Source organism: Rhinoraja longicauda, chromosome 29 (assembly GCF_053455715.1).
Source record: "Rhinoraja longicauda isolate Sanriku21f chromosome 29, sRhiLon1.1, whole genome shotgun sequence".
Taxonomy (NCBI): Eukaryota; Metazoa; Chordata; class Chondrichthyes; order Rajiformes; family Arhynchobatidae; genus Rhinoraja; species Rhinoraja longicauda.
Genome location: NC_135981.1, coordinates 30,576,326 through 30,588,722, shown reverse-complemented (window position 1 = coordinate 30,588,722; position 12,397 = coordinate 30,576,326). Strand labels below are relative to the sequence as shown.

The 12,397-nt window shown below is 51.0% G+C and overlaps 1 protein-coding gene across 8 annotated transcripts in view; it reads left to right on the top strand.

Moving 5' to 3' along the window:
• LOC144607793 (formin-like protein 1) overlaps window positions 1–12,397 on the top strand; it is a 324,601-nt gene that overhangs the window by 211,814 nt on the left and 100,390 nt on the right. For all 8 annotated transcript variants that reach the window (XR_013549141.1, XM_078424874.1, XM_078424872.1 and 5 more), the window contains one exon: window positions 696–789. Coding sequence is in view for 7 of the 8 variants with exons in the window: in XM_078424874.1 (XP_078281000.1) it covers window positions 696–789 (94 nt within the window). In the remaining variant the exon portion in view is untranslated. The remainder of the gene's footprint in view (window positions 1–695; window positions 790–12,397) is intronic.

The following is a 12,397-nucleotide window of genomic DNA, read 5'->3' as shown; positions in this document are numbered from 1 at the left end:
AATGAGTGACTATCTTTGGGAAAGTTTTTGAACAACTCTGTTCCTGCTTGTTATATTACCTGTCCCACTTTGCCTACAACATGACTATCTTTGGGGTTGTTTCATGTCACCTCTGTTCGTGCATGTTATAATGCGTGTGTGGCGTGTAGTGTGCAGTGTGTGCAGTGTGCAGTGTGCGCTGTGCAGTGCGTTGTGCAGTGTGCGCTGTGCAGTGTGCAGTGTGCGTTGTGCAGTGTGCGCTGTGCAGTGTGCGTTGTGCAGTGTGCAGTGTATGCTGTGCAGTTTGCATTGTGCAGTGTGTGCTGTGCAGTGTGTGCAGTGTGCGCTGTGCAGTGTGCGCTGTGCAGTGTGCGCTGTGCAGTGTGCGGTGTGCGCTGTGCAGTGTGCGCTGTGCAGTGTGCACTGAGTGCGCGGTGTGCGCTGTGCAGTGTGTGCGCTGTGCAGTGTGCACTGTGCAGTGTGCACTGAGTGCGCGGTGTGCACTGTGCAGTGTGTGCAGTGTGCGCTGTGCAGTGTGCAGTGTGCACTGTGTGCAGTGTGCACTGTGCAGTGTGTGCAGTGTGCGCTGTGCACTGAGTGCGCGATGTGCGCTGTGCAGTATGCACGGTGCAGTGTGAACGGTGCAATGTGCAGTGTGCAGTGTATGCTGTGCAGTGTGCCGGTGTGATGTGACATGTTTTGCACCTTCCCTGCAGGACGAAGGCGCTGGTTCTGGAGCTGTTGGCTGCCGTGTGCCTGGTGCGGGGCGGCCACGACATCATCCTGGCAGCCTTCGAGAACTTCAAAGAGGTAGGAGGCTGTGTGTTGGAGTGTACACAGGGTGTATACAGGGCTGTATATGGGGCCCCCTGTAGGGGTGTGCACGGGGTTGTATATGGAGTGTGCATGTGTCCGTGCGTCGGCTGTACACAGGACCAGTGTTGGGGTGTAAACGGGGCCTGTGTTGGGGTGTACATGGGGCCAGTGTTGGGGTGTACATGGGGCCAGTGTTGGGGTGTACATGGGGCCAGTGTTGGGGTGTACACGGAGCCAGTGTTGAGGTGTACATCGGGCCAGTGTCCGGGTGTACACTGGGCCAGTGTTGGGGTGTATACAGGGCCAGTGTAGGGGTGTACTGTACATGGGACTATGTGTTGGGGTGTACACAGGGCCTCTGTCAGGGAGAGCCCAGGGCCCCAGTCTGCGTGGGGCTGTGTGTCAGGGTGCACGGGTCCCCCTGTCGGAGAGTGTATGGGCCCGGTGTCGCTCAGTGCCCGGTCAGTGGGCAGTCAGTGCCCGGTCAGTCCCCGGTCAGTGCTCGGTCAGTCCCCGGTCAGTGGGCAGTCAGTGCCTGGTTAGTGCCCAGTCAGTGGGCATTTAATGCCCGGTCAGTGCCCGGTCAGTGGGCAGTTAGTGCCCGGTCAGTGCTCAGTCAGTGGGCAGTCAGTGCCCGGTCAGTGGGCAGACAGTGCCCGGTCAGTCCCCGGTCAGTGCCTGGTCAGTGTCAGTCAGTGCCCGGTCAGTGGGCAGTCAGTGCCTGGTTAGTGCCCATTCAGTGGGCATTTAATGCCCGGTCAGTGCCCGGTCAGTGGGCAGTTAGTGCCCGGTCAGTGCCCGGTCAGTGGGCAGTCAGTGGGCAGTCAGTGCCCGGTGTCAGTCAATGCCCGGTGTCGGTCAGTGGGCAGTCAGTGCCCAGACAGTGCCCGGTCAGTGGGCAGTCAGTGCCCAGTCAGTGGGCAGTCAGTGCCCAGGCAATGCCCGGTCAGTGCCCAGACAATGCCTGGACAGTGCCCGGTCAGTGGGCAGTTAGTACCCAGTCAGTGCCCGGTCAGTGGGCAGTCAGTGCGCGGTGTCAGTCAGTGCCCACGTGTCGGTCAGTGGGCAGTTAGTGCCCGGACAGTGCCCGGTCAGTGGGCAGTCAGTGCCCGGTCAGTGGGCAGTTAGTGCCCGGACAATGCCCGGACAGTGCCCGGTCAGTGGGCAGTTAGTGCCCGGTCAGTGGACAGTCAGTGCCCGGACAATGCCTGGTCAGTGGACAGTCAGTGCCCGGACAGTGCCCAGTCAGTGGGCAGTCAGTGCCCGGTCCGTGGGCAGACAGTGGGCAGTCAGTGGGCAGTTAGTGCCCGGTCAGTGGGCAGTCAGTGGACAGTCAGTGGGCAGTCAGTGCCCGGTCAGTGGACAGTCAGTGCCCGGTCAGTGGGCAGTCAGTGCCCAGTCAGTGGGCACAAGCTGGAATTCTCGCCTGCTTACACGTTATATCTGATTGTGAAAACAGTCACATTTAAAATGGCACATGTGCTCTGTGAGGGTGCTTCCTGTACACAGATCGTGACTTCAGGAGGATGCAATGAGAGAGCTCTGCCAGCATGTTTAATTTTACTCTACCATTGACGACTGCTAATATTCCAAACCACATGGGTGTGTGACAGCCCATAAACTAACATCAACCGTTGTACTTGTATGAATGCGATGTTGTTTTGGTGTTGAATTACATCAATACCTCACCTTCCTGTACTGCCTCTTTGAATAGATCAAAGCGGTTGTTAATGTTCAACTAAGTAGGCAGATAATTTATCATGGGAAGCCACAAGGTGCTGGAGTAACTCAACAGGTCAGGCACCATCTCTGGAGAACATGGATAGGTGATGTTCGGGTCTGGACCCTTCTTCAGACTGAAGACTGAAGAGTGTCCCGACCCAAAACATCACCTATCCATGTTCTCCAGAGATGCCCCCTGACTGGCTAACTTACTCCAGCACTTTGTTTAGGCTGGTGTCTCTACCAGCCCATCATTCCCTGAACAATGGGCAGTCCACACTCATGGCCATTCCTTCTGACTGAACGAGGAGCCAGTGGCAGAGACCTGGGGAAAGAGCTGGCAGGTGGGATTAAGTAGAATGCTCTTAAAAGGAGCCAAAACTGACCAAATACAATACAATACAATACAATATATCTTTATTGTCATTGTACAGGGGTACAACGAGATTGGGAATGCGCCTCCCATACGATGCAATAATTTAATTAGCTAGTCAGGATTAATTTAAACAACAACAACCCAGTGAAACAAATTGTAACAGTTTTAAGACAGAATAAAGTGCAAGTAGATCTGTGCCGGTTCACTGTGCGATGTGACCATCCGGCTCAGCAGGACCGGTTCATAGCAGCTATGGCCCTGGGGATGAAGCTGTTCCTGAGTCTGGAGGTGCGGGCGTAGAAGGCCTTGTATCGTCTGCCCGATGGAAGGAGTTCGAACAGACTGTTGCAGGGGTGTGAAGAGTCTTTGTGGATGCTGGTGGCTTTTCTGAGGCATCGTGTGTTGTAGATGCCCTCCAAGGCTCGTAGCTGTGTTCCGACGGTCCTCTGAGCTCTATGGACTACCCGCTGAAGAGCTTTCCTTTCTGCCTCCGTGCAGCTGAGGTACCACACAGGGATGCCATGTGTTAGGATGCTCTCTATGGTGCAGCGGTAGAATGTCGTCAGCAGCTGTTGGGGTAGACCAGACTTCTTCAGTGTTCTTAGGTAGAACAGTCGTTGCTGTGTCATCTTGACTAGTGTAGCAGTGTTATTGGACCATGTTAGGTCCTCCGAAATGTGAGTGCCCAGAAACTTGAAGCTGGACACTCTCTCCACACTGTCCCCGTTGATAAAGATCGGGGCATATTCCCCGTTATGTGACCTACGGAAGTTGATGATCAGCTCCTTAGTCTTGGTGGTATTTAGGGACAGGTTGTTATCAGAGCACCAGTCCGCCAGGTTCTGCACCTCCGCTCTATAGTTTGTTTCATCACCGTTGGTGATCAGCCCGATCACAGTTGTGTCGTCTGCAAATTTGACAATGGTGTTGGTGTCGAATGCAGGAACACAGTCGTGTGTGAAGAGGGAGTAGAGCATGGGGCTCAGAACACAGCCCTGTGGTGTGCCGGTACTCAGGGTGATAGTGGAGGAGAGGTGCGGGCCCATTCTCACTGCCTGCGGTCGCTCCAGCAGGAAGTCCAGGATCCAGTCGCATAACGACGAGCTGAGGCCTAGCTGGTGAAGTTTGGTGATGAGCTTGGTGGGGATGACCGTGTTGAAGGCAGAGCTATAGTCAATGAATAGCACCAAATGGCCACCTGCTATTCTGTTCTACGCCACGATTCATGTCTCATTGTGCTTTACAGCCAATGGAATATCTTTGCAATAGGAATCTGTTTAATTGAAATGTGCAGATTCCCCGCCCCCCCTGCTCCCCCACTCCCACTGCTATAGAACAAATGATTAGTTATTCTGCTCTGACCATGGCCTCACATGAAATCTCCAGCTTCAGGATCTTTTATGTCCAAGTTACAGATGCTGGTTTCCATCCCATTTAAGCAATAGCCCTTGGAGAGTAGAACCACTGGTGGAGTGATGGAGTACACACTCACACAGTGTGGCTATGAACATCTAGCCGTCCGTGCTCTACAACACAGTGAAAATATACAACCCCCTTCATCACTGCTTCTTCCAGTAAATAGTTCTGTGCCACACCACTTTATGCGTGCGTATTTGCATCTTGACATCTAAAGTGAGCAACCTTCTGATCAACTGTGGCTTCTGGTGAACTTGGACATAGATGTAGATGGGTTGGCCAACAGGTTTGCAGACAACAGCATGATTGGTGGAGTTGGGACAGTGAGGAAAGTTGTTAAAGTAAACAGTGAGCTGTAGATCAACTAAAGAATGGGCAGAGAAATAGCAGATGGAGATTAATGTGAGGTGTTGCACGAAGAAAGGTCGAATGTATACAGTTAATAGACAATAGGTGCCGGAGTAGGCCATTCGGCCCTTCGAGCCAGCACCGCCATTCACTGTGATCATGGCTGATCATCCAAAATCAGTACCCCGTTCCTGCCTTCTCCCCATATCCCTTGAGCTTTAAGAGTTCAGTCTAACTCTCTCTTGAAAGCATCCAGAGAATTGGCCTCCACTGCCTTCTGAGGCAGAGAATACCACAGATTCACAACTCTCTGGGTGAAAATGTTTTTCCTCATCTCAGTTCTAAATGGCCTACCCCTTATTCTTAAACTGTGGCCCTTTGTTCTGGACTCCCCCAACATCGGGAACATGTTTTCTGTCTCCAGCGTGTCCAATCCTTTAATAATCATATGTTTCAATAAGATCCCCTCTCATCCTAAATTAATGGCAAGACACCCTTAACAGCAGTTATACACAGCAGGATGTTGGTATTAAAGTCCATAACTCGCTGAAAGTGGCTACACTTTACTACACATTTATGTGTATGTAACAAATAAACGACTATTGATATTGACAAGCAGATAGAATGGTAAATAAGGCCTTCATTGGTTGGGGCACCATATCAGTTCCTTGAAGTCATGTTGCAGCTTTATAGGACTTTGGTTAGGCTGTATTTGGAGTATCGCGTGTATTTCAGGTTACCCCCATTAAGGGACAAACGTGTCGGCTTTGTAGAGGGTGCAGAGAAGGTTTACCAAAATGCCAGAGGGTGTTACCTGTCAGAGGGTGTTACCTGTCAGAGGGTGTTACCTGTCAGAGGGTGTTACCTGTCAGAGGGTGTTACCTGTCAGAGGGTGTTACCTGTCAGAGGGTGTTACCTGTCAGAGGGTGTTACCTGTCAGAGGGTGTTACCTGTCAGAGGGTGTTACCTGTCAGAGGGTGTTACCTGTCAGAGGGTGTTACCTGTCAGAGGATGTTACCTGTCGGGGGAGATGGATTGATTATGCTCTCTAGAGTTTTGGAGGTTGGAGGGATATTGAATAGAAGTATATGAAATGATCAGAGGCCTGGATAGGGTGGACAGTCAGTACCTTTCTCCCAGTGTGGAAATGTCAAGGACTTGAGGACAGAGCTTTAAGGTCAGAGGGGCATAGTTTAAAGAGGATGTGTGGGGCAAGTTATATTTACACGGAGAGTGATGTCCTGAAAATCACGCCGGGGTGGTGATGAAGTCACACGACAGTGGCATTGAAGACGTTTTTCAATAGGCACTTGGCAGATGGAGAATATGTGAAGGCAGATGAGATTAGTTTAATTTGGCATCATGATCAGCATGGACATTGTGGGCCGAAGGGCCAGTTCCTGTGCTGCACTGTGCTATGTTCCATTTTGTAACCTTTCCGCTGTGTCCACTTACAGTGTGCTGCCTTGTAATCTAATTGTAAAATGAAAGATGGAAGATCAAACAGGACCGTTGCTTTGTAAAGAGGATGTGGGATATGAAAAGGGCACTTCTGGCAACACATGGGGGCTGACAGGCCCGATTGCCAGCTCTGATCCTCTCTGCCCTCTGTGTGCATGTGTGCCCCCCCCAGGTATGGAGGGATAGTCACTGCTGAACATGCCTGAACCACATTCACCCAGTGAAAGCTGAGGCAGATCACCAGGAGAAACAAACCTCTCGTCAGATTAGAGCTCGGCGTTGATATCCTCAGATAAAACTAAGATAGTCACAAAAAGCTGCAGCAACTCAGTGGAACAGGCAGCATCTCTGAAGAGAAGGAATGGGTGATGTTTCGGGTTACGACACTTCTTCAGACTGAAAGTCACGGGAAAGGGAAACGAGAGAAATAGACGATGATGTAGAAAGCTAAAGAATAATGATTCAAAGATATGCAAAAAAGTAACGATGATAAAGGAAACAGACCATTGTTAGGTGTTTGTTGGGTGAAAATGAGAAGCTGGTGCGACTTGGGTGGGGGAGGGATAGAGAGAGAGAGAGGGAATGCCGGGCCTACCCGAAGTGAGAGAAATCAATATTCGTACCACTGGGCTGTAAGCTGCCCAAGCACAATATGAGATGCTGTTCCTCCAATTTGTGTTTCACCACACTCTGACAATGGAGAGACCTAGGACAGAAAGGTCTGTGTAGGAATTGGAAGGAGAATTAAAGTGTCCAGCAACTGGGAGATCAGGTTGGTTCAGGTCTTTCATTCGTTGTTCTTTATCTCTACATCATCTACTATATCTCTTGTTTTCCTTTCAGTCTGAGGAAGGTCTCGCCCCGAAACGTCACCCATTCCTTCTCTCCAGAGATGCTGCCTGTCCCGCTGAGTTACTCCAGTTTTTTGTGTCTTTCTTCGGTTGAAACCAGCGTCTGCAGTTCCTTCCTCCTCAGATAAAACTAAATGTTCTGCTTTTGAGCTACCACTTCCTGTTGTGACATTTCCATTGATGTTGAAAGCTCTCAGTGTATCCTTACTGAGAATGTGTGAGCAATGCAGCTGCCATTTGGTTCAACTCCCCTTCCCTGCATTCACACTAACTATCGACCCGAAACATCACCTATCCCTTTTCTCCAGAGATGCTCCTCTGAATATGATATATCTCTGTTGGTGATGGAACACATTTAAACAATTTTAGCTCCACAATGTTGAGCACAAAGATGGTAATTCTCACATCCCCAAGCCTTCTTTTCACCCAGGCTGGACTGAGATGTTTCCCTCACGCCTGTCCCACCTGCTGCTCGCCTGCTTCATTGTATCTCTCGCTGTAGTATTACTGCCTCTCAGCACGAGGTTAAGGATGACTTATGTCAGGGGTGTAGGGTGATCCTCATGATCGCTGGGTGGACATGCCTCTCCATTAACAGTGATCAGCGGTTGAGTTGCTGCCTTACAGTGCCAGAGCTCCGGGTTCGATCCTGACTATGGCTGCTGTCTGTATGGAGTTTGTACGTTCTCCCCGTACCTAGTGTGTAGGATAGTGCTACTGTACGGGAATCACTGGTCGGCGCAGACTAGGTGGGCTGAAGGGCCTGTGGAGTTGCCATGTGTGGCTGTTTGATGGACCTGTTGGCCGGCATTCTCTCGGGACACTCATCCTTCCACAACTTTGGTTCCCGAGGAGATCACAGTCCAGTCACACACCCACGACCACTGACAGAGATCTCCCCACCCTCCTCTTGCACTTTACTGAGCCCCTCTCCCTTTGCCAATGACCGCTCCAAACCCCTCTATCTGCCCTCTTTCACATAGTGAGTAGTACATACGTTGTAGAATGAGCCGCCAGAGGGAGGGGCAGAAGCAGGTGCAAGAACAGCATTTAAGGGACATGTGCAGGTACACGGATAGGGAAGGTTAGAGGGATATGGATCAAACGTGGGCAATGGGACTGTCATTGATGGGCATCTTGGTTGGCATGGCCAAGTTGGGCTGAAGGGCCTGTTACTGTGCTGTATGACTCTATGACTCTGACTCCCTGAAGGCGGACACTTCCCCATCTCCCTGATAGAAACGTAGAAAGTAGGTGCAGGAGTAGGCCATTCGGCCCTTCGAGCCAGCACTGCCATTCAATATGATCATGGCTGATCATCAGGAATCAGTACCCTGTTCCTGCTTTTTCCCCATATCCTTTGATTCCACTCCAGCCTACAATCCTGACCTGTGACCCAAACTCTGACTCCATTCCTGACTGCCACCCATCTCCTTTTTGCAGTTCCTTGTTGAACAAGTGATGTATGTGAAGAAAACGCACATAAAACTGCACACAGTAAAGTGGATGCAGAAGCTGCGAGAGGGTCACCACAACCACACCCATTCTTCCATCTCTCCAGAGATGCTGCCTGACCTGCTGAGTTAGCACTTTGTGTCTATCTTCCTATAAACAGCATCTGCAGTTCCTTCCTACACACAAAGTCCAGTCAACATGTGGCCAACATTGCCCTCTGCTGGGCGGCCGGGGCATGTCCCGGTGACTCCAGCTCACTGAGTAGGAAAATAACTGCAGATGCTGGTACAAATCGAAGGTATCACAAAATGCTGGAGTAACTCAGCGGGTCTGACCCACTGAGTTACTCCAGCATTTTTGTGATACCAACTGACTGAGTGTTAGAGCACCATCCCACACTTTGTCCACACTTCACCACCCACTCAACCTTGTTAACATAGGTTGACTGTTGTACATCATAAATAAATGGAGGTATGAGACAGTGCAGAAACTGGAATCTTGACCAGTCTGAACAAGGGTCCCAACCCAAAACATCTCATGTACAGATGTTACCTGACCCGCTAAGTTCCTCCAGCACTTTGTTTTAGGCAATATAAATGACATGTTATATAAATGAAAATGCTTTCATTCATAGTGTAACCTTAGCAGGGTAAACCCTCATGCCACAGGGCACGGGTTCAATCCTGACTACGGGTGCTGTCTGTACGGAGTTTACACATTCTCCCCGTGACTGCGTGGGTTTTCTCCGGGTGCTCCTCTTTCCTCCCACACAATAGAGACCAATTCACTGGATGAATTTAAAAGATAATTAGATAGAGATCTAGGGGCTAGTGGAATCAAGGGATATGGGGAGAAGGAAGGCACATTGTGGATGATCAGCCATGTTCACAGTGAATGGCGGTGCTGGCTCGAAGGGCCAAATGGCCTCCACCTATTTTCTATGTTTCTATGTTTCCAAAGACGTACAAGTTTGTTGGTTAATTACCTTCTGTAATTGTCCCTAGTGTGTACGATGGAACTAGTTTTGGTGATTACTTGTCAGCGTGGACTCATTGGGCAGAAGGGCCTGTTTCCAAGCTGTATCTCTAAACTAAACTAAAGTTCTTGGCATCATGTGGGCTGAAGGGCCCGTTTTATTTTACTGTTCTTTGTTCTGTAATCTATCTGATCACAATTCTTCACAACCTTGAATTATTGAGGTATATTTTCTTTAGACTCTTTCTTCTGCTGAAGACTCTTCCTTTCTCTTCACATGTAATACTCTGGAGGAAAACCTATTTTTATTTCTGTGTCTTTGGTCTGACAGCAGATAGAAGTTTTGCTCCAGAGTATTACATCTTTGTTCACTAAAGACTCCAGGATAATTGTAGCTGCAGAACAGAATGAGAGGCACAGATGCTATCTGCTCACACCCTGCTCACACCCTGTCTGCTCACACCCTGTCTGCTCACACCCTGTCTGCTCACACCCTGTCTGCTCACACCCTGTCTGCTCACACCTTGTCTGCTCACACCCTGTCTGCTCACACCCTGTCTGCTCACACTTTGTCTGCTCACACCTTGTCTGCTCACACCCTGTCTGCTCACACCCTGTCTGCTCACACCTTGTCTCCTCACACCCTGTCTGCTCACACCTTGTCTGCTCACACCTTGTCTGCTCACACCCTGTCTGCTCACACCTTGTCTGCTCACACCCTGTCTGCTCACACCCTGTCTGCTCACACCCTGTCTGCTCACACCTTGTCTGCTCACACCTTGTCTGCTCACACCTTGTCTGCCCACACCTTGTCTGCTCACACCCTGTCTGCTCACACCTTGTCTGCTCACACCCTGTCTGCTCACACCTTGTCTGCTCACACTGTCTGCTCACACTGTCTGCTCACACTGTCTGCTCACACTGTCTGCTCACACTGTCTGCTCACACCTTGTCTTCTCACACCTTGTCTTCTCACACCTTGTCTGCTCACACCTTGTCCGCTCACACTGTCTGCTCACACTGTCTGCTCACACTGTCTGCTCACACTCTGCTCACACTGTCTGCTCACACTGTCTGCTCACACTGTCTTCTCACACCTTGTCTTCTCACACCTTGTCTGCTCACACCTTGTCCGCTCACACCTTGTCCGCTCACACCTTGTCCGCTCACACCTTGTCCGCTCACACCTTGTCCGCTCACACCTTGTCCGCTCACACTGTCCGCTCACACTGTCCGCTCACACTGTCCGCTCACACCTGTCCGCTCACACCTGTCCGCTCACACACTGTCCGCTCACACCCTGTCCGCTCACACCCTGTCCGCTCACACACTGTCCGCTCACACCTGTCCGCTCACACCTGTCCGCTCACACCTGTCCGCTCACAACTGTCCGCTCACACCTGTCCGCTCACACCCTGTCCGCTCACACCCTGTCCGCTCACACCTGTCCGCTCACACCTGTCCGCTCACACCTGTCCGCTCACACCTGTCCGCTCACACCCTGTCCGCTCACACCTGTCCGCTCACACCATCTGCTCACACCCTGTCCGCTCACACCCTGACTACTCACTCCTGCTTTGGGAGGTACTCTCAATGGTTATTTTCATCAAAATAAACTTTATTCAGGATAAAAAATATGTACAAAACAAGAACTGTGCAAAATCCCTCCCACATTCTCCACGGCTATAGATGCTGTACATTCATTAGCATGCTATTTGGTAGTGTTTCTAAAAAACATCATTATACTCGGCATCCTTGCCACTCTCGTGGCCCACTGGCGTGGATTCCCTTCCCTTATTTTGAGGGGTGTCTCCACCACACCCTGCCCCTCATGTCCAGCAGCAGAAGGACCCTAGACGGTGGTCTTCCACCACAGAGCCTTGGCATTGGCTGCACCAAGCTTCAGTGCGTCCCTCAGCATGTACTCCTGCAGTCTGCAGCGGGCCAGTCGGCAACATTCCCTGACAGACATCTCACTCTGCTGGGAGGTCAACAAGGTTCGGGCAGACCAAAGAGCGTCTTTAACCGAGTTGATGACCTTCCAGCAGCACTCGATGTCAGTCTCTGAATGCATCCCGGGGAACAGTCCGTAGATCACAGAGTCCTCTGTGATGGAGCTGTTCAGGACAAACCGTGACAGGGACCCCTGCAAACCTCTCCAGCCTCTCTTTGCAAATCCACAATGCGAAGAGGCGGCCAACCATCTCCTCCATAGCAGCCGTCCTGAGGGCAGTGTGTGCTGGTAGTGAGGTTCCGACGGTGCAGGGCTCCCTCACTGACCGAGAGGGCTCCCTCACCGCCAGCCTAACCAGGTCTTGGTGCTTGTTGGTGAGTCCTGGCAATGAAAGAGGCCTGGGTATGTCATAATCATAATCATAATCATACTCTATTAGCCAAATATGTTTTGCAACATACGAGGAATTGTTTTGCCATATAGTCATACCAATTAAAAGCAACAGAACACACAAAACACATTTTAACATAAACATCCACCATATTCCTCACTGTGATGGAAGGCGAAAAAAGTTCAATCTCTTCCCTTCTTTGTTCTCCTGCGGTTGGGGGCCTTGAGCCTTCTGTTGACAGGACGATCTTGGCTCCCGTAGCCGGCGGCGTTTGGGCTCTTTGCATTGGGGCGATCAAGCTCCTGCATGGGGGGGGTCTCAGCTCCTCTGTGCCGGGTGATCGTACCTGGGTTGGGGCTGGTCGAAACCTTCTGCGGCTGGAGCTTCCCAACATCGGTGTCTACCCGAGACTGCGAGGTCCTTGATGGTGAAATCCGCAGGCCGCGGTTGGAACGTCGATCCAGACAAGGGATGGTAAGTCCACGGCCCCGCGGTGGGGCTCAAAGTCAGTCCAGAGCAAGGCCGCCAGCTCCATGATGTTAGGCCACAGAGCGACCGGAGATACGATCCGCAAAACAATCACATCTCTGGCAAGGTAAGAGATAGAAAAAAGTTTCCCCCGACCCCCTCCCCTACCCCCCACATAAAGCAAA